The sequence below is a fragment of the Balaenoptera physalus genome (genome assembly GCF_965194825.1).
Source record: "Balaenoptera physalus genome assembly, chromosome: 15".
Classification (NCBI taxonomy): Eukaryota; Metazoa; Chordata; class Mammalia; order Artiodactyla; family Balaenopteridae; genus Balaenoptera; species Balaenoptera physalus.
Genome location: NC_138894.1, coordinates 79,773,746 through 79,795,879, shown reverse-complemented (window position 1 = coordinate 79,795,879; position 22,134 = coordinate 79,773,746). Strand labels below are relative to the sequence as shown.

At 55.7% G+C, this 22,134-nt stretch overlaps 1 protein-coding gene across 5 annotated transcripts in view; it reads left to right on the top strand.

Moving 5' to 3' along the window:
* The window catches only part of KLHL29 (kelch like family member 29), a 311,682-nt gene that overhangs the window by 286,389 nt on the left and 3,159 nt on the right, over nt 1-22,134 (top strand). For all 5 annotated transcript variants that reach the window (XM_082427458.1, XM_082427457.1, XM_082427456.1 and 2 more), the window contains 8 exons: nt 476-614; nt 9,672-9,874; nt 11,056-11,315; nt 14,013-14,211; nt 14,354-14,536; nt 14,742-14,922; nt 20,364-20,557; nt 20,920-21,064. In XM_082427458.1, the coding sequence (XP_082283584.1) occupies nt 476-614; nt 9,672-9,874; nt 11,056-11,315; nt 14,013-14,211; nt 14,354-14,536; nt 14,742-14,922; nt 20,364-20,557; nt 20,920-21,064 (1,504 nt within the window). The remainder of the gene's footprint in view (nt 1-475; nt 615-9,671; nt 9,875-11,055; nt 11,316-14,012; nt 14,212-14,353; nt 14,537-14,741; nt 14,923-20,363; nt 20,558-20,919; nt 21,065-22,134) is intronic.

Genomic DNA, 22,134 nt, shown 5'->3' with positions numbered 1-22,134 from the left:
ACCATATCCAGCCCATCTTACATCACAATGCCATGCTTTACTTGGTATCAAATACATCGGCACTCGTTGGCATTTGGAGAACTTGTTCCATAGTTAAATTACAGTTTTTAGTTGTCTGTGATGATGTATTCTCTCTGTTTCCGATTGTCAGTATGGGACTCTTTTCTCCCAGACTTTCAATTTCTGGGTTTGGTTTTTTTGGGGGGGTTTTTTCGTTTGTTTTGTTTTTCTGTATTTGTTTTTTTGCTTTTGAAAGTCGTTATTCCTTTGGTTATGTGGCCCCTCCCAGTTGCTGCTTGTTTACGCATTATGTTTGTGACTTCTTTTGACTGTCAGTGTTGAGCCAGTCTTGCCAAGAAACAGTGTCAAGTATTCTCCTATTTCTCTACTTCTTGAAAAAAAAAATTTAATTTAAAAAAAAAAAACAAAAACTCTTAATGGGAACCTGGCCCTGTCTGTCTTCTCTGTTCTGCAGAAATGTTGAAGGAATTGAACCAGCAGCGCAGAGCGAAAGCGTTTACAGACCTGAAAATTGTTGTTGAAGGCAGAGAGTTTGAAGTCCACCAAAATGTTCTAGCTTCCTGCAGCTTGTATTTCAAGGACCTGATTCAAAGGTTTGCCTTCCTTCCAGCTGTGGTCGGGTCTGTTCCTTTGTAGGACGCTTTTGTGTCGCTTTTCTCCTCCCCTCTCTTGCAGGTTCCTGAAGCGTGACTCCCTGTCACAGAGCCAGTAGCCATCTCTCCTCCTCCTCCTCCTCCTCCTCCCCAGCGCCCTCTCACACACAGCCTCAGAGCATCCACTGTCCCCAGCCCGTCCCACACAGCTTTGCTGGTCTCCAGGGGCCTCTGCCAGCAGTAGACAACACCGCACCCCACCCCCCGAGGATCCCGCTTTCTCAGTGGCTCACAAGCCCTCCCTGAGATTAGGAGGACTGCAGACTCCACTTTAAGGGACCACTTGCACGCTGCCCCCACTGGGCCAGCACGGGTCCCCAGCACCATCGTCACTGCTGTCGATAGTGAACTTAATGCCAGGAAAGCACATCGACCAGATCATCCCCCACCGAGGAGCACGAGGCACCCAAGGGGTCGCTTTTCCCCAGCCAGAGTCGGGGAGAATTGACTTGTAGCTAAAGCCTCATTCACGCTGCATGTCTTGATACTTGTACGCGGAGCCTAAAACCAGCGCTATCTGAGCACAGACCAGGTGTGTCCTAAACACGGTCTCTCTCAGCCTTCGCTCCCCTCCCCTTCTGCCCTCTGCCCTGGCTATTTCTACCTGAATGAGTCTTCATGGTGCATGAGCATCTTTTTTTTTTTCCATTATGTTGATTTTTTAAATTTGTCTGCTTCGTACCCTTGCAAAGACGTTAGGGGCCACCTTCTAGCACCTTAGTGAGGGAGAGCAGCCGAGGGGGCCGGCCCAGGGTAACGCTCCTGTTTCTCTCACCCATCAGCAGATTAATGCCGCTGCTCATTTTGCCTTGCAGCCTCTCCGGGGCGGACGCTGAGCCGGGACTGTGCTCCGAGTGGGAGGACAGAACCTCTGCTTGCTTCCCAGTGCTGTGTTTGGACTTGCCAACTAACCCCAGAGTGACTGTGTTTTGTTTCAGGATGGCACACTGGCTGGCATCTCCTTTCCAATCTGTTGTGTCCTTTCACTTAGAGCTGAGCTGCCCGGCGTGCGAGCCCCGCCGAGCCGCGCTGGCCCCAGCCACGCAGGAAGGGGCAGGCTCTTTGTGACTTCCAGTCTCACGGACAGCTCGGGTCTCCCACCCCCAGTGCTTGGGTTCTCTCTGTCCGAGCACAGGGGTCAGGGGCATGAGCTCTGGGGTGAAGGGGCACGGCCAGTGGCTTCTTCAGGCCAAGGGAGGGTTTGTGCTGCCACTCTTGGCAAATTCTCAACTGACAGTGACCAGCAACTGGCCACTGGATTGCAGATGTGGCATCTTAGGCCTTGGTCCCTGATCCAGATCAGTTGGAGAGCACAGCGGTGGCAGGATGCAGGGACAGGTTGGCACTGAGCGATGGCCCAGCCCTGGGCTAGAAAGATGTGGGCAAGAGCAGCACAGGAGCTCTTTGACTGTCTTCAGAGACCTAACATGTAAACCAGAACCTTGCACACAACAGAGAAGAGATACCACTAGCTGGGAACCCAAAGTAGTGAACGCTTCTTGGACAGACCAAAAAGAAGGAGGAAGAACATTCCAGGCAAAGGATGGGTTGTGGGGAATGTTCTGGAATGCAAGGAATATTCTGGAATGTTTTAGAATATTCCAGGCAAGGGATGGGTTGCCTGGAATAAAAAATTGAAGACAGAGACAGTCGAGCAGTGGGGATGGGGAGATGGCCTTCTCAGAGACAGGTTGAGCTAGGTTGGGATGGGCAGACAGGCCCTGACCTCCAGGCTAGGGCCCTGGGCTCAGTCTGAGGGTGTGGAGGCCGTCAGGGTAAGTGGAGTGGGGATGCCCGCCTTCAGGTAGAAGAACTGCAGGATGTGACTCAGTAACCCTAAGGGGAAAAGATGGGTGCAGGGGCTGAAAGGCTGTCACCGGAGGAGAGAGGGCAGCCTCTTGGGAGCTGGGAGACCTGGGTTCTACATCTGACCCTGCCACTCATCCTATGACCCCAGGCAAGTCACGTCCTCTCCCTCAGGCCTCGGGTTTTCTCATCTGTAATAGAGGAGGTTGGTTCAAATGATGTCCAGGTTTCCTTCCTGCTCTGATATCCCAGGGTGACAGTGAGGGGATGGGTAGGGCTTCCCAAGTGCAAGCACGGGGACATGAGAAGGGCGAAGTCACAGACAGGCAGGTCCATGGACCAAGGTCAGGGGAGAGCTAGGGGGAGGTGATGCATTGAGTGTCTGGCATGTCGAGTTTTAGCAGCCTGAAGATACCCAAGTAGAGACACCTGGTAGGCAGCCAGATGGATGGATCCGAACCCAGAGAGGTCTGAGGTCTGCGGAGACAGGGCTGTATCTTCAGCGTACAGGAGGGTCACTCAGCGGGAGAGGTGGCCACAGCAGAGCCCAAAGGCACCCCTTCAGTTCAAAATCACAAGCTTAATTTGCAGCCAATTTAAATTTTACTTCTCTCATCCTAACCATGAGCACACGTCACCATCTCTGCCAATAGCTGCAAACAGATTCCTTCCATGGGGAGGAAAGCAGACTCTCTTCGGGAAGGTGATTTCCTTCTGGCCGTGTAAAATCTGCAAGAATTTCACATTCTTAGTGATTGGGTAGCAGCTGATGTTGCCACGTCATTTCAGTCTCCTCGAGACTGTGGAGCCTCCAAACCTGTGACCCTGGAGACTTAACGTGCAGTGGCCCAAATGGCCCAGCAGGGGAGACGGGGCCCTGCCCGCCGAACCCCAGGCAGGGTCTTCCCTCTCAGGCAGCTGCACTAACACGAGCAGAGGGTGTGGGGACGAGCTGTGGGACATGACACGCTGGTCCTTACATTCGTGAGGGCCTAGGTGAGCACTGTCAGAGGTGGGGGACCCAACCTCTGCCGTCCTGGGACCCCCAGGCCTCGAGGTTCGGACTGGACTCCCTCCCACCTCTAGCCTGGGGCGGGTGATGCATTCACCTCTTTGGCCCCATTGAGGACCCTGTCCCAGCCCCAGCCCCAGCCCCAGTGTGGACGCCCTCACCTGGAGCCGCAGGCCAGACGTAGGGAGCCCAGTCATTCCCTACTCTTCGCCCAGCAAACAAGCAGGAGCCCCTCCCAGGTACAGGTCTTGTGAGAATCACGGATGAGCTGGGTCTCTGCCCTCAGGGAGCCCACGGTCTGGTGGAGAAAGTGTAAAGAAGTGCACCTGGGAGAGCAGGATGAGGGTAGCAGTGGAGGTTTGGAGCTCCCAGGCCGAGTGACTGACTCTACAGGGGGAGGGGCATTCGGAGACGGTCCCTGGGAAGAGGTGGCATCTGGCTTGGCTTTTGAACCCAGAGGGGAATTGGCCAGGCAGGTGGGGGCAGGGCCTCAGGACAGCAGGTTTTGAAGGCAGCAAGTGACCTGGTGTCCCTGCAACGCCAAGTTCGAGGTGAAGACAGAGGGAATGAGGCGACGTGGGAGGAGGGAGCCGGGTCATGGGGCTCTGTTTTAAGCCTGGGGTGTCATGGTCAGACTTGCAATCCATAAAGATGACACGTGGACCGTGAGCGGGAGAGCCGGGCCTCAGAGTGCTCTCTGAACCAGCCTCTGAGTCCCCTTCGGCCCATCAGCCCCCCATCAGCCCCCCCACCCCACAAGCCCCGTGGCCGTGCAGACTTCCTGCCCAGACCCCCATTCTCCAGGCTCCAGGCCGACCTCCACTGTGTCCACCTGTTCCTCCTTCACCTGTGCTCATACTTTTGCTGAGGCTGCAACAGCTTCTTGCCCTTCATCTTCCCTTATTTAGTTTCAAACTCTAGTCTTCTTCCTCTGACAAGGGCAAGACCCAGCCCACAGGGAGACTTGCTGAGACGTCTAATGTCAGCCTGCAAACCCTCCCACTGACCCTGAGGAGCAGGTGCCATTAGTACCCCCATTCTACAGGTAAAGAGATTTACCATTCTACAGGTAAACAGTAGATCTGGGATTTGAACTGAGGTCTGACTCCAAAGCTCATGCTCTTACCATCATCCATTTGCTAACCCAGGGAAGAACAAAACTGCACTTTTTGTTTGTGCACAAAGTTTGTAAGGAAGGGAAATAAAATCTCAGTGTTGACAGTGTAGACAGATATGCAAGGAAAAGGGACGCAGAGTGTGTGTGTGTACTCATGCACGCGTGTGTATCTATTAGAAACACTTGTAAACTGGCCACAGGATCTGCCCAAGAGAAGACACAATCCCCCCCCCGAGACAGGTACCTAAGTGGCAGGACCTCTCCCTCACACCCAGGAGGGGCCAGGTCCCCTGGAGTGAGGGCCGGAAGAGGCTCAAAGAGGCCGGGAGAAGAGCGCACAAGGCCATGGGGAAGCTCAAAGCAAAGCCCAGGCTGAGACAGCTGGGCTGCCCCATCATCCATCTGTTGCCCCATCTGAGTCCCTATGAATCAGGTGAAAACCTGGCAGGAAAAGGAGCTGCAGCTCTGTCTTTGGATAATGTAAAGGCTAGTGCTGCGTAACAACCAGGCCTCACCTGCATCCCAGCTGGAGGGGGAACCCCAGGAGGACTGAGTGGAGGAGAAGACTGTGGGCTGAGCCTCCTTCCAGGTTTCAGGAAGGAAGGAGGATAGGTTTGAGCAGACTAGACCTAGTGGGGTCCTGGGGATGCAGCCCCCAAGTCAAAAGAGTCACTTCTCAACCCCAGCAAGCAGGACCTAGGTCTGCCCTGGACTTTCTCTTTGGGCTCATGGAGGAGAAGTCCCTTCACTTGTCCCCCAGGAGCCAAGGAGCTCTGGAGGATGGTTGGTGCCACCAGGGGCACTGGCTGCCCTCACTGGCTGGGCGGGCTGCAGGCCCCATCAGAGGGGACGGGACTGTTCTTCTTTAGAGACAGCAGGGACACTGCCCTCCCTGCCGAGAGTGTGGGAGGAAATGTCCAGCCCCAGAGGAGCACTGCCCCCTGGTCCCACCAAATGGGACAGAGACCTGGCATTCTACCTTCCAGCGGAAACCCTCATCTCACTAAGCCTGTTGGAGCCACCGACGTGTTTGAACTATATCCTCTTTTCATAGTAAATGAAAACAGATGGACAAACTGATTTCATGCAGGTTGATTTTCACAAGCCCCATGTGTAGACTCTGGGCTTCTCACACCAGCTCCCTCTCCAGAGGAAGCTAAAAGGATCTCTCTAATTGAGTGGCACAGACCCGGGATATAGGGGAGCCCAACAGACGTTAATGCAGTAGTCAAGCCATATGCCTTTGCCCTCCTTCCCCGAGAAGCTGGGCATTTGTGGGTGGCAGTCTGCCCCCTTTTTCTGGGAGAATAGAGCAGTGTGACTAGAAGAGCAGATAGTCACACATCTCTAATACTGGCAGAATGACATGAGCCAGACTTATTGCCAGGAAAGTCCTCAGACCCAATGAGTCTGGTGTGTGCTTGTGTTTGTGCCCCGGAGCTGATGACACGCTTGAGTGCCCCTCCGTGGGGCAGGGTGGGCATCACATCAGGAGGGTGGGGTCACCCTCCTGAGCAGAGCAGGGTACCATACACATTCAGCCCTGCTCCGTGACTGTCCCCACCCACCACTGCCCCAACAGTTCCAGGTCCAGCTTGCAAAATGAAAGCATCTGATCACTGAGGTGTGCGAGGGGTAGATGAGGCACTCTGTCCTGAATTCTGGAGAAGGCAGTTCTTATCCCACGTGAGTGAATTGTTAATGGTGGGGTCGCAAACATCCTAATATTGGGGCTAAGGCATTCCCAGCACATCCACAGACTTAGGCCTGCCAAGCAGAGGCTGTGTCCCACACCCTAGAGACACACCCCATCTTGGGAGAAGGTGACCCCAGGAAGTCTTAGTCTTCTGATAGAACCTGGGGGCCCTGTGTGGACTGGGCAGCTCCAGCCTGACCCTCATTCCCATGCTCCGACCCCCAGTTGTCGGGTCCATAGCCCCACCCTGATAAGGCTAGGGCTGCCCGATCCTGCCCTGCTCCCCCCTTCTCCAAGGTCATGTCATGACCCCGATTGCCCAGCAGCTCCCCAGATACTCCATGGGGCTGAGAGAAATGGGATGCTCAGACCCCCAGAGCCAGCTCAGGACAGGGACAGAATGGTTACCTGGGCAGGACACAACTCCCCACTGGTGACCAGGGCCACCCATCAAGGGCGATACCTCCCAGGGGGTACTTGCTCAGAGGGAAGAGGTCTAAGGAGCACAGAGGTCCCGTCCCAAGAAAGTCTGATGGTCAGGGCTGGAGAGTGGCCACCGGCCTCCCTCTGCCCCCACAGCTGTCCGGCCACACAAGAATGCCTGTGTGGACCATAAACATGCCTGTGCAGGGGAGCTGCACGAGGCCTCACTGTCGGGGGCCTCTCTTCCTCCAGATCTTGAACTCAGTCATGTGACAAAGTCTCCATCCAGTCCCCAAGAGTTCCTCATTCCAAGAGGAATGGTCGGTCAGCTCACAGTGTCCGGCATCTGGCCCCAGGGGCCTCCAGCCACTCCCCACAGGTCTTTTGCCCAGCGGCCCCCTCCTCGCCACAGGTTGCCCCCATGGGAATTGGGGGGTCTGGAGGGGCAGAGCCTCAGCCGAGAATCACAGGAGCAGCGGTCCTCTTCAACCCTGGACAGCACCTGCAATGATTGACATCCCGTGAGCCTCCCCAAGCAACCCCTTGGCTCCTAGCCATGCGAGCATCACCTTGTCCCCAGGACCCTCTCCCTGGCTCAGACTCTGGGCAAGACAACATCTCCCCACAAGTGCAGCCATGCAGGTCCCATCAGACCTCTCACTCGGGGCCGGGGGCTCCACTGGCCTTCCATCTACCCAACACCCCTCCTCACAGTGTTGTTCCTTGGTTCTCAGGGTCACAAGTCACATGCATTTCAGTGCGTGCATGTGCACGTGTGTGTGCACATCCTAAAGTCCCACCTCAGCTCTTCACTGATTTTGTGCTGAGGACTCGTGGGGAGACTGGAGAGCTGGCCAGCGGGGGAGGCAGCAGTGGCTGTGAGCCTTGGGAGAAGGGGAGCAGCCCTACTTTGGCCTCATCAGCCCTGCCCTGACTGTGGCCCAACGTGACCTCAGCAGAGCATGAAGGGCGTGAGGGTGAGGGTGTGGAGGCCAGAGAGTGGCAGGTAGGAAGGAAGGCAGAGTAGAGTAAGAGGTTGACCAGATGGCCCCGGAGGCCTGGGGTGTGGAGAATGTCTGTGGTTTCAAGTGACCACATAATAAACCATTTTTATACTTAACAAAGTCACCCAAGCATGGGACTCCATACTGACAGCAGAACACTAGGTGTGTTAAGACACTTTAAAACTCACACACACTGTGTACATCTATGGGTTTGAGAAGGGGCTCTGCTCAGACCCTCTGTTTAGCCTGTACCATTCCGCTCAGCTTTCTGGGCCTGCCCAGGGCTCGAGGCAGAATGAAGCCTTCAGGCCCCTGGTCAGATGAGCCATCCTACGTGGAGGTGCAGAGTGGCACCCCTGGGAGGAGGGCCTGGACGCAGGCTCACTGCTTCACCTGTTCCCTGCCAGGTCATATTTGTAGTGTAAAAGCCATGGGAGGCCATTGCCTAACCGGAGAGAATGTTGCTCAAACGGTGGCATTCCAGGTTCTGTTGTGTAGAGCAGAGTCTCCCGGGAAGATGTTTTCCAGCCTCTGTCATGTGAACTCTGTGGGACTTTGGACCTCATCCAGTTCAGTCCTCTGTTTTGCAGATAAGGAGCCTGAGGGCCAGAGGGACCAAGGCTTCCCGCCTGTCGGTGGCAGGGCTGGGGCACCCAGGTCCCCTAACTCCCTGTTTACACGGGAGTCGGCCTCTCTCTGGGGCCAGCCTGCTCAGCTGCCGGACACTCCACACCCCCACTGCCAGCCACAGGTGCACCCAAGGGACCAGTCGCAAGAGTCTTGGCCCCTGGCCTCCTCAGGACAGGGTGCGCAGGCAGGGCCAGGAATGCAGAGGTCATTTCCCAGCACGTGGCTGAACCCAGCCCCCCGGGCAGGACCAGGCTCAGTGCGGGAAGCAGGACAGGTCGGATCGGCCGAGACCGCGTGCCAAGACGATCGCCTCTGAGAACCCTGCCTCCTCCCTCTTAACTCTCTGGGTGTTTCTCCTCTTGGTCACTTCTCGATTGGTGTTATTTTTGCTTCATCTTATCTGTTTCCTTCCAGGTCCAGCTTTAGGGCGCGGCTGCCAGGCCTTAGGAGCCTTTGCAATGGTTTTGTATTTCTGTAGACACCAGATATAAACATATTTATATATCTGTGTCCCTCCCCTGCTCCCCCAGTTCACAAGCCCGATGCACACTCTACACGCAGGCCACTCTGACCTCTGACCCCGTGTTCCATGTGGCAGGAGGCCCCGCCCCGGGCCAGGTCCTAGGTCATGGCTGCTGGCTGTCTGTGGCGGAAGTCCTTGGTTGTTCTCCCTCCCCTCCTCCTGGCTCTAACCATTCTGTCCGTCTATCTCGTCTCGTCCTCAGTTTCCAAGCAATGTCATGAAGGGCTTCCTTTCCATGCCTAAAAGGAAACAATATGTTTTTGGAAAGAGGTGGGGTTGGAGTCGGGGTTCCGGGACGGCTTGGGGCCCTCAGTCTTCGGGGCAATCAAGGGAAAGGCTGTGATCACAGACGTTTGGGAGCCTCAGTCATGCTGGACAGTCTCCCATTGGAGGCAGACGGGCCCCGGGGCCCGGGACCTGCTGGCCACGTTTTGTTTGGCGGAGACGCCGGGGCCAGCAGTGGAGCCGAACCGTATTGTTTCCCTTTGAGGCCAGTCCTGGTCCTCGTCCCCATCCACAGCTCATGCTTTTGGATTTGCATCTTTTTTTTGCATGGACATGCCGAGTAGTGATAAGCAGGGTTTTCTGTTCTTCCGGGCATCTCTGGTCAGACTCTTCTCTTTCAGATCCCGTGTAAGGTCGCTAGGTTCAGGTGTGTCATTGCTGTGTCCCTTGAGTCCTAAAATGAAGGGCGTGACCGAGGTGTGCAGGGAGACCTAGCCCTGTGAGGAGGCGGCGCCGTGGCCGCAGGGCGGCAGGTAAGGACACCCTGGTCTCTGTGCCTAGGTCAGTGCAAGACGGCAGCCAGTGCGGCCGGGAGAAGCTGGAGCTCGTCCTGTCCAACCTGCAGGCCGACGTCCTTGAGCTGCTGCTGGAGTTTGTCTACACGGGCTCCCTGGTCATCGACTCGGCCAACGCCAAGACCCTGCTGGAGGCAGCCAGCAAGTTCCAGTTCCACACCTTCTGCAAAGTCTGCGTGTCCTTTCTCGGTGAGCCGCGGGGAACAGTGCTGAGGTGCAAACAGTTCAAAAGCAGCAAAAGGATTGAGAGGGCAGGGCTGTGCGCGCCCGGCCAGACCGCCTCGGGGTGTAGCTGGATTCCACAGCGGTTTTAAGGTGGTAATTCGGATAACTGTGCACAAAGGCCTCTGCTCACTGGTGGGCAGAGCGTTCTCTGCATTGCTCCTCTGAGGGCCGCAGAGGCCACACCGGGACCCAGGGCAGCCTTGCGAGGACAAATGGACCGAGAAGCCTGCGTGAACGGTCTGTTCATGGGGAGCCTGTGCCCTGGCCTCACAGCCCTGCTCTCTGAACACTGAACAAAGTTGCTTCTGTTAGACCCAACCCAGAGAACACACTCACTTACAGTTTGGAGCTGCCCAGTTTGGTGAGAGCAGGGAGGGGGGGTGGGCAGAGACAGGAGTCACCTGAACCGGCCTGGGTGTGGACTGAGAGAGCTGGGGATGGGAGCAGGCCAGGTGGGGATGGGAGCAGGCCAGGTGGGGATGGCCAGGGGCCTGAGATGTGACCTTGGGGGAATGAGCCATCTAGAAGAGTCAGGAACCACAGCTCCTGAGTTGGGCCCACAAAAGTGATGGGCCTCCTGGGACCCAGACACGTCTAGACTAGAATAACCATTAGTCGGATCTCAGGAGCTCTGGCCAGACTGACCCCAGGTCTGGAGGTCAGGTTGTGTGAAGCCGAGACCCATGGGAGGTGGTGGGTGGGCTTATAAGGGGTGTTACTGCTGCCATGACTCTAAAGTAGAAGGCTGTGACCCCAGACGTGCCTGTCACAGTTATGGCAGACACCATAAGCCTCAGTGTGACCCCCAGGCCTCAGTGTGACCCCCCCCCCAAGCCCAGGCCTCTTTCACTCACAGGCACTGAAAAAGGTCCGAGCCTGGCACTGACACTCCATACCTCAGTCTCGGTCCTTCTGCCGGGACCTGCCGGAGCAGAGGGGGGCCCCGGGTAAGTCAGTATGAGCCGCGGCAGAGAAAAAGCCAGAAAATGGATCTGAAGATCCAGGAACACGGGAAAAGGGCTTGTGGGGACTCTGAATGCTGAAGGCAGGTCACGAAGACATGAGCTCAGAGAGGGATCCAGGGTGATGGTGACCCCTTCCAGGGCCCTGCAGTCAGTGGTCCCGTCCTGTGCTCTTGCCCCCAGAGAAGCAGCTGACGGCCAGCAACTGCCTGGGGGTGCTGGCCATGGCCGAGGCCATGCAGTGCGGCGAGCTCTACCACATGGCCAAGGCCTTTGCGCTGCAGATCTTCCCCGAGGTGGCGACCCAGGAGGAGATCCTAAACATCTCCAAGGATGACTTCATCGCCTACATCGCCAATGACAGCCTCAACACCAAGGCTGAGGAGCTAGTGTATGAGACCGTCATCAAGTGGATCAAGAAGGACCCCGTGTCCCGTGCCCAGGTAGGGCCTGCCCCACCCCAACCCGGCTTGCCCCTTCTCCCTCACAGTACAGGGATGGTGTCTGGAGCAAGGGGCCAGGAAGTTAGCGGAGGCAGGGCTGCCTGGTCTGACCAGCGGTGGGAGCATCTGAGAGCCAGCAGGCCCAGGTAGGGAGGCTGGACCAGCTCCCGTGGGTGCAGAGAGGTGAAGGGGGATGAGAGATGAGAAATCAGGCACTAGAGGGTTCTCTAGGGCTGGCATTACACCTGAAGGAGACCCAAGCCAACCGAGAGGCTGCAGGGCCAGGTGGGCAGCACCAGGGCCCTGCAGGGAGAGAAGCGTGTGCCTGAGCCAGGGTGCCCTGGGCTCCCGTGAGCTCAGACCCAGCAGGAGGAGCCCCACCCGTGCTCTGGCTGTTGAGAGGGTGGAGAGCACCTGGACAAGTGGAAACCACGCTGGAGACAGGAAACCACTGCTCGCCTGATGGGAGGGAGGGCGAGTCCCTCGGGGGGGACAGCTGAAGAAATCAGAGCCGGAGTCCAGGGCGGAAGGAAAAGAGGGCAGGGTCCCCAGGAGGGCCCCTGAGTTACAGGAAATCAAGCACAGCCCGGCAGGATCTCCGGCTGACGGCCTTGCTTAGAACGGCATTACCTTGGTTCTAACGTGTGAGGCGCCCCCGGCAGTTAGTGCAGACACACAGGTAGCTCCCAGGAGAGCTCAAAGTCCCCCCAGAGAGCAGCAAATGGGAGGGCGGAGTCAGGGAGGTGGGAGCCCAGAACCAGCTGAGGCAGCTGAGTGACACATGACAGGGGCTACTTTGTTGCGTGTGGAACAAGAAGAGGCATGAGGGAGGGAGGGATGGGGCGGGCGCGGGCATCCACAGCCTTGGGTGGATACAGGATGCAGAGATGGCTCTCCACCCCTGCCCCAGCCACTGGGCCCAGGAGAAGGCGGTCCTCTGACTGATCAGGCGGGGACGGGGCAAGATTCATTTTCAGAGGAAGGAAGTCAGGTTGGGCGGCTGTAATAATGACCACCACCGTCCACCACAATGCCCAAATCTGTCTCCAGCCCAGACCTCTGCCTTTGATTGTCTACTGGACACCTCCAGCCCATGTCCCCCAAGCCCCTCTAATTCATAAACCCCCAGACCTACACATCTTGCTGTGTTCCTTATTTCAGTTCTGCCCATTACCCATGGCAGAAGTTGAGAGTACTCCCACACCTTCCACCTCCACTTGGCCACACACCACTGCCACTTGTGCCTCCTCTTACGAGAGCCAGCTTCTCTCTCTCCCCATTCAAGGCCCCTGATCTCACCAGGATGACTGCAGTCGTCTCCTGAGAGGTTTCCCTGCCTTCAGTCTCCTCCTTCCAAATTCATTCCCACCCTGCAACCTGGTGGTCTTCCTAGGAGCATGTTTGGTCCTGTAATTTCTCTGTTTAAAACCCCTCATGAGGGAATTCCCTGGCAGTCCAGCAGTTAGGACTCGGCACTTTCACTGCAGAGGGCACGGGTTCGATCCCTGATCCAGGAACTAAGATCCCACATGCCACATGGCACGGCCCCCCAAAAATTTTTTAATAAAACTTTTAAAAATAAAAATAAATAAAGTAAAACCCCTCATGAGTGCTCCCATCCACTCTGCAGGAAACACTACACAGCCCTTGGCAAACAAGGCAGGAGGTCAGCGGAGGCCAGTGCCTAGCTGACCTCTCCAGTCTCATTTCTCCCTGTGTGCTGCCCAACGCCCAACAGAAGCCTTCTGCATCCAGCTCCATAGAATCCCCCAAATGCAACACTCTCTTTCACACTCCAATGCCTCTGCGTGTGCTTTGAATCCCTCCCCCTCCCCCTCCCCCTCCCCCACCCCCTACCCCCCTCCCCCACTCCTCCTTAGGCCTGGAAAAGTTGTCAATCCTTTCACACCAGGCTCAGATGGCACCCACTCTGGGGAGCCTCCTCTCCTGCACTCCCACAACCCCTAACTAGACTCTTGCTTTGGGAAGAGTCCTTTTATGCGATGGATCCCCTCCCCACCCTTAAACTGTGTATACCTGGAGGTCAGGGACCAGGTCTTATTGGTCTTTGCACCCCCAATAGCACACTCGATGCGTGGCAAAGAGTGGTCACCAATTAGTTGTTGGATGAAACTAAAATAGAGTGATGAGCAAAGAGTTTGACAGACAAGAGGGAGATTCACATCAGTCCATGAAAAGCCTTTAATGCAGGTGAGGGGGTCCAATGGGATGCCACGAAAGGGGTTTGCCGGTGACGGGGAGGCACAGGTTCTGATGGTTACGACTCGCAAGCTCGATGATCACCATCCGCTCTCCTGGGCCCTCCCACCCCTTCCTGAGCTCCTGCCCCACCTGGTCAAGGATCAGGATCCTCATTTCAGTCCGCCGCAGCCTGGTGTGAAGCAGAGGCCCACCACCCGGGTGGAGGCAGGGAGAAGGTGCTCAAGAGACCGAAGGATGGTCCACCCCAGGGTCAGACCTCCGCCTTCCTTCCCTCCTCGCCTCCTGTTGCTGGGAGGGCCCATCAGCTCTGCCTAGGCTGGGGTGAGCAGTGTCGACACTCCCGAGCCAAACGCACACTCGTATTACCCGTTTTGCCCAGTCCCACACCTCTCCCTTCTTCCTTCTCAACACGACCCACAAGAGGCGGCGCCACCTTATAATCTAAGAAGATCCCATGTCTCCTTGACCCCGCAGTACTCGGCGGAGCTCCTGGCCGTGGTCCGCCTCCCCTTCATCCACCCCAGCTACCTGCTCAACGTGGTTGACAACGAGGAGCTGATCAAGTCATCGGAAGCGTGTCGGGACCTGGTCAACGAGGCCAAACGCTACCACATGCTGCCACACGCCCGCCAGGAGATGCAGACGCCCCGAACGCGGCCCCGCCTCTCAGCAGGTACGGCGGGATATGCCCCGAACCCCCGAAGGCAGGCGCCATGCCGTCAGCCCAGCTCTGCGTGGTCCCCCAAGGAGGCGCCAGGCACAGATGCTGACACAGTGTCAGGCTATCCCAAGGGTGCCCATCCGTGTCCCTGCAGGTGTGGCCGAGGTCATCGTTTTGGTTGGGGGCCGTCAGATGGTGGGGATGACCCAGCGCTCGCTGGTGGCCGTCACCTGCTGGAACCCGCAGAACAACAAGTGGTACCCCCTGGCCTCACTGCCTTTCTATGACCGCGAGTTCTTCAGTGTAGTGAGTGCCGGGGACAACATCTACCTTTCAGGTGAGGCCCCTCAGGGCTGGGCTGGGGACCGGGCACAGACTTCCCCAGGGGGCCTCTCCCCACACCAGGGTTAAGGAAGGCCAAGGCCACAGGTGTCTACTTTGCAGGGGAAGCCTTCTCCTCCTGCCCCCGGGGCTGCGCCTGCACAGCCTGGGGCCCTTCCTCACTCCCTGCCCACTCTCTGGACCTCCCATACTGCCCACAGGTGGGATGGAATCAGGGGTGACGCTGGCCGATGTCTGGTGCTACATGTCCCTGCTCGATAACTGGAACCTCGTCTCCAGGATGACGGTCCCCCGCTGTCGGCACAATAGCCTTGTCTATGATGGGAAGATTTACACCCTCGGGGGACTTGGCGTGGCAGGCAACGTGGACCACGTGGAGAGGTAAGGAGGCCACAGTCACGACAGGGGCGTCCTCTCACATTCCCCGAGAGCTAAAAGCACATCACTCCTCCTCCCCAAACCCCACCCAATTAAGACCCACTGGAGACTGGACTTTTATTTATTTATTTATGGCTGTGTTGGGTCTTTGTTGCTGTGCGCAGGCTTTCTCTAGTTGAGGCAAGCGTGGGCTACTCTTTGTTTCGGTGCCCGGGCTTCTCATTGCGGTGGCTTCTTTTGTTGCAGAGCACAAGCTCTAGGCACGGGGGCTTCAGTAGTTGTGGCTCATGGGCTCAGTAGTTGTGGCTCGTGGGCTCTAGAGCGCAGGCTCAGTAGTTGTGGTGCATGGGCTTAGTTGCTCTGCAGCATGTGGGATCTTCTCGGGCCAGGGATCGAACCCGTTGTCCCCTGCATTGGCAGGCAGATTCTTAACCACTGTGCCACCAGGGAAGTCCTGAGGCTGGACACTTAAAGGCCATAGTCCCAGGCTCTTCACACACAGCAAAGGGAGAGGACCGGGGATGGTGGAGTAGAAGCAGGAAGGGTAACAACTGCCCAGCCACCGAGACGGGACACTCTTGTCCCATTCAGGGGTCCAGACAAGCTGGAGGCATGAGAGCCAATGGTGGAAAAACACAGGATGGGCTTGGTCGCCCTGACCAGGCAGTTAGGGAACTTACTGGGACCGGAAGCAGCAGCCCAGTGACTGGCTGGGATGTAGGGCTAAGCTAGAACCAATGGTCCAAATGTGCGCCACGCCAGTGGCTGTGCCTTCATGTTCCTGCCAAGTGGAGGTGACACACGAGGGAGCTCCCTTCCTCCCTCCCTCCCACACATCCCAGGAAATCTGCATGTAACACAGGGAAGGGTCACTGCACACAGGCCTGGCCAACCCTCTAGAATTCTCTAGAATTCTAGAATGTAAGTCATGTGTATAAAGCCTGCCCTCTGCTGGAAGCTCCAGGCTGGCTTCCTCACCTCGGCCCTTTAAAGCTGGCCGCACCTAGTGGAGGGATCATGTGTAGGCAGGAGGGGAATAGGCTGGAGGCAGGCGCTTCTCTGGGTGGAAACAGTCTTTTCCTTTGAGACGGGGAAATGGATCATGCAGAGAACAGACACCTTGGAGAGAAACTGTAGAAAGAGCTCAGGCAGCTTTGTGAGTCAGCAGCAGGATGGGGGAAACTGCAGGGCAGTCCTGCTTTTGGAGAATCTAGTGCCCCAGAGAGTGACAAGTTAGGCTGAACTGGCCCCAAGTTCCAACCCAGGGGGTCACGGGTCAGGTCACCGGAGCCCTTTTCCCACATTCTTCCCGCACCCTGGCCCACCCACCAGCCCCCGTCATCAGCTGCCATGGAAAATCACATCTTCCCGTGTGACAGCTTCTCGCCGGTAGAGCCACACAAACCCCTCAGTTTGTATTTTTCCCTCAAAGGCTAATTGGACACTTGATAAATGTTACGGCAAAGATGGTTTCAGAGTGAGACAGGCTCTGGATTTTCACTGTGGGCTTTTAACTCCCCCAAGTGGAGCTCAGAGATGGCTCAGTAACAACATTTAATTGTCATATTGATCTGAAGATAATGGGGAATCCCCGTGTGATTATGAAGATATTAATACTGCCGTTGAACCTGGTTCAGCCCTGATGCCGACAGCCTTCAGTGGGACCCACTGCACACCCATCACTCCCCAAGCTTTCCAGAAGCACCAGGTTCCACTCGTTTGTGATCCACTATAAACACAGGAAAATGAGACATTTTCTATGTAGGAGTAAACTGAGCGAGATCTGTCATCCTGTCTTGCTCTTGTCAGCTATTTTCAATCTCCTAAGATGCTGATTACTCATTTTGCAAACTTGTTGATAAATACAGGGATTTGTTCAAGGATCAAATGCACAAAGAAGGGGAACAAACTCCACTCCTGTTGGGCCCAGGAGCAGTTCGCCAATGCCCAGGAGCAGCCTGTACCAGCCTGCCCTGGCAGCTGGCTAGGCCTTTGTTCCGCTGCAAAACATCAGCTGGGGCACAGAATGAGTAAGACCACCCTGGGAAGCCCAGGAGATGGAGGAGCAGTCCAGGACACGGTGCCCTGAGGCCTTCCCTAGTCCACTGGGATCTGTCAGCCGTCCTTGTATGGACAGGACACAGACCTGAAGACTCTTGGGTGGAGGGTACATGGAAGGGGCGCCCACTGCTTCCCAAGGAGCATAGCTAGACCCCCTTTGGTCAAGTCAATTTCTGTGCCACACAGTGGCAATGATGAGAATTCAGGGTGACAGGAAGGTCGGGGAAATGGGGACAGACACGAGGACACTTTGTTCCCCAGGAAGCACTAATGGTACAAATTGCTCTTATATTGATAATGAATGAGATGTATGGTGCATTATAATTACCTTACTGTATTGCAGGACTAGAGCAAGATTATATAATTATAGTTTAAAACAACAGTGTAATAGACAAACCTGTATTATATCATTATATAAATAACTGGGTCTAATACTTTATAGCAATATATTGCAGTAGCTGTGGTTACTGGATAAATGATAGCAGAGCGCCGCACTCCGCGGGGTCATTTGCATGTCATTAGCATATCCTTCTCAAGCAGGAAGCTGACAGATTGAGCTGATGGGAGGGCTTGTGGCTTGGCAATCAGCCACCTGGAATAACAAGAAATTCACGTTTGGCAGAATGTGCCATTATACCGAAAGCCTGAAGACTAACAGCCACATAATCTTCCACTGTCTCCCAGCTCCTTCTGCAGGAGCTCTTTGGATCTCTGCCACATCGGCTTAAAAAACAGATATCTGAACTTCTGACACTGTCCAAAAAGGCACTTATTCCATTGCCTATTAGCCACGTATCATTCATTTGGGGCTTAATTGAATCAGCCCCTGCTCCCCTTTCAGGTACTTGAGCTTCTTCTCAAATCCTGAGTCTGTGCAAGCACAGAGCTGGACGTCTCACAGCCAGGGGCACCAGCTAGGAGATACCATCTTCCTGGGTCACCGAGCTGTGACCATGCAATGGCTCATGCCCCAAGGAGGCTCACGAGGAAAAGTGGGCCCTCTGTGCTTCCCGGGAAAGGTGTGCTGGGAGAATCCCAAGTGTGATGGTGCAGCAAGCCCATGGCGGAGGCCCCGCCTTGGGTCCAGAACCCACGAAAGAGCAGTGAACAGCGTGGTGAGCCGTAGAGGGAAGATCCAGAGTGAATGCTTGTGAGGGTGGCCCTCAGGGAACAACTGAGAGACACAGCTGCCCCACTAAGAAAGACCTCAAAGATCCCGGTTCAGTGGCCCATTTGCTTAATGCCAAGTCTACTCTTGCCATCAGCTTTGTCTGTTCTCACGTTTTCCCTGCCCTGCCTGGAACTCATGTTCCATCACTTCTCCATCCTCTGACTCTGCCACTTTGTCCTGCACCACAGATCCTAGAGATCTGGTCAAGCCTGTTCAATCCGACCCTTTACTATCACCACACCTGCCCTCTGGGGGCTGATTGCTGGTGGAGAAAATCACATGGTCTTGTAGATTGGCCCCACTGTGTATTGAAGTCCTCCAACCTCTACTGGATCCTCATGGTGCAGGGAATTTTTTGTGTTTCCCTTGTCAGCCGTTTCTCCCACTCTCAAGAGCGTGCGTCTCCCATCTTCACCTCTCTCCTCAAGGCTCTTACCCCACAGACTCCTCCAATACTTGACTCCTGCTTCACAGAGAAAATGCAGCCATCAATCAAGAACTCTCTCTTTTTCCTGCCATCACTCCTGCATATGTCCTTATGCTCATGCCATCCTTGCCTTCCTCTCTCATGCCTAAATGGCCACCACTTCCCTGTCTACTCTGGATCCAATTTGCATCCAGCTACCAGGAGCCTCCCATCATCAGCTCTCCCCTCTCTTTCATATATAGTTCATCGTTCCTTATCCACTTGGGCTCCTTCCTATCAGCATGTAAACACAATTAAAACTCCCCCCCCTCCGAATTAAAATAAAACCCATGCTGTGCTGGAGCTGGTTCATACTGGTTCATTAGAGCCCACTGTTAAATCTTCAGGAACTCTGCAAGTCAGTTGTTAGCTACAGAGATTACTAAAAATTAAGTCATATAAACTTAGAATTAAATTATTTAAAAACAAAGGTAATCCATACTCAAAACTCATCACTGTCTTAATTTTTTTACTACATTTTACTACTGCCTATGTTCTGGAGGTTGTATGTGTCCACTGCATCTGTACGTGGGGGAGATTCTGTTTCCTGGGGCACTACTGGGCATCTCTTCCCAACCCCACGTTCAATGATGTCCCATTGGTAGCTTGAAATCAGTCATGATGAGAGGATTTACACTACAGAAATCAGCAAATGCTACACACCAGGACTTTCTTCCCTGGAGAGCTGGTTGTTAAACATTTATCAGCAAAACCCCTCTTAGCTCCATAGTCCTTTCTAAGTCCCACCTTCTCTGTCCATCTCCCCAGCGAAGTTTCATCCAAGAGACGTCTCCACCAGCCAGCTCCACTGCCTGGCTTCCCACTCCCTCCTCCATACACAAATAGCCCTGCACCTCCTGTTCCACATATGGTGCCCTTGACATGACCACCAGTGACCTGTTGGGGACTTCCCGACCTCCTGTCACATCCTCCGTGCTGCAGCTTTGCCTCCTGTCACATCACCACTCCTCTTGGACTCCTCTCAGCTCCCCTCATACAGGCCGGCATCTCCTCAGTATCCTCAACTCGTCCTCACCCCACACGCTCCCTGTGAACTACCTCGTCTTCAGTTTCCATCTATGTGCCCATGATCCCAAAGCTGAATATTTAATCCAGACCTAAATAACAACTGCCCCTGCACATCCCCAATTTGTTACCCACAGATACTTTAAACTTCCCATGAATAAAACCAAAATCATCCTCCTCCCCAAAACTCTCCCACCTCGATTCCCTGTCCCATGAGTAGTGCCAGTTTCCCAAGCCAGAGACCCTGAGGCATCCTCAGCGACTCCCTGAAATGAGACATCAGTTCATGCTAAACCTTATCAGTTTACCTCTCCTTCTGTTCCCACCTCCTTCCTTGGTCCAGGCCACTACTTCCGCAGTTTCCAGCCCATGGGCTGGGTATGTAGGAGATGCCCAGTGCCGGGCTGCTGAATGAAAGAGTAGGACTGAGCTGGACAGAGAGGGCTGAAGAGGCCCGGAAGCTGGGGAGCTGATAGAGGTTTCCACAGACAGACAAGCGCCCCCCTGAGGTTCAGGAGGGAGGCTGAGAGGGCTGGTTTGGGCTAGATCCTGGGTGGCCTTGAGTGATTCATCCCAAATGCCCTCCACTGTGTGGTATCGGGCTACACCGAGGGCAGGAAGTGGGTGGTGGGGCTCCCCCGTGTCTGCTGCCTTGCTTGGGGCCCCTGCCCTGCATGAGGCCCATCTCTGATTCTGGCTCTTCTTCTCCTCTCTCAACAGGTACGACACCATCACCAACCAATGGGAGGCGGTGGCCCCTCTGCCCAAGGCAGTGCACTCGGCAGCAGCCACAGTGTGTGGAGGCAAGATCTACGTGTTCGGGGGCGTGAACGAGGCGGGCCGAGCTGCAGGCGTGCTCCAGTCTTACGTTCCACAGACCAACACATGGAGCTTCATCGAGTCCCCGATGATTGGTGAGAACCAGCTGTCTCCTCGGCCCAGGATCAGGGCAGCGGCCCCACCTCATCGCTCTAGTCGGTGTCAATATTCCCAAACCCACAGGGCGGGCTGAGCCCAAGCGTTCTGCAGACCCAATCCAGGGGGGTGGGAGGGGAGGGGAGGCCCCAGCTCAGGTGCAGCTGAAGCTCCCACTACCTGGACAAAGGGCAAGCTGGTCTGTGCCAGGTGGCTCCTGGCCCCAGCCTTGTTCTCGGGCCAACCAGTGATGTTGGAGGTCTTTGCAGCTCCCGTCCCCTGCAGGGCCTGCTGGGATGGAGGAGGGGAGGGGGCCCAGCAGAGGGCCCTGACCTGCCTGCCTGCTCCGCTCTCCTTGCAGACAACAAGTACGCTCCCGCCGTCACCCTCAATGGCTTTGTTTTCATCCTGGGTGGGGCTTATGCCAGAGCCACCACCATCTATGACCCTGACAAAGGGAACATTAAGGCGGGTCCCAACATGAATCACTCTCGCCAGTTCTGCAGGTGAGGAGGCTGCGCCGGGGAGGAGGAGGGCGGGGGAAGGGACAGCGGGAGGGGTTGGTGCATGATGACTGACCACCATCCGATGACCAAGGCGGTGCCTGGGCCCAGAGCAGCACCAGCCTCCCCCAGCCGCGGGTGTGGGTGTTCGTGCAGAGTGTGAAGCGCCCCAAAAGCCTGACCCTGTAGCTCCAGCTGACCCCGCCTCCAAGCTGCACAGGAAGGGCTTCCTACAGACACCGGCCCCAGGTCCTTAAGGCCACACCTTCTTTCAGTGAGAGGTGAGGGTGGTGCTATGAGGTCAGCTTCCCCCCAGGACCGCCTACCCAGTCACATACGAGAGGCAGCAACAGGCCAGAGCTGTGTGATACCCTACATGGGACAGGTGGCTTTTGGGGGAGTGCCCTGATGGCACGCATGATCCTGATGGCTCTTTGGAGCTGGACGCAGTGGGGCACAAGGCACAGCTGCCCCGGAGTCCCGCACTGACTGGGCAGAAACACACCCAGACCAGCCCCCCAGGAAGAGAGAGGTAGAGGTCGGAGTGTGGCCTGCTTCCCTGGGCGCTCTGGCCCAAAAAAATTAACCACCCTGGGCAGTGAGACACACACCCTGCTCTTCTAGCCCCACCCTTTCCTGGACTAAGAGGAACTAGGGAAAAACTGGGAACCGCAGAGACCCCATTTGCAGTATTTCCATAACAGAGCCTTCCTGAAGACATCTTGTACCTGTGCAGAGGTGATCCCTGAATCCTCGGTGTGGCAAGAGCAGGAAGCATTTATTGAGTGCCTCCTGTTTGTGTGGCACAGCTAGGAAAGCCACAGTCTACCACTGACCTCTTACGTGACCTTGGGCAAATAACTTCCCCTCTCTGGGGAAGTTCTACCTATGAAACACGCCCTTGGACTAGATGAGTGCTAAGTTCCTATTAGTATGAAGATGCTACAGTTCTCGAGCCCTGCTTTCATGTCACATATCCTGCATGGTGGCCGTGTGCAGGGCAGCTCTGACAATACTGCCCCGTGATCAAGACAGCCGCAGTGTGGGCACGGAGAGACGATGCCTGAGGGGAG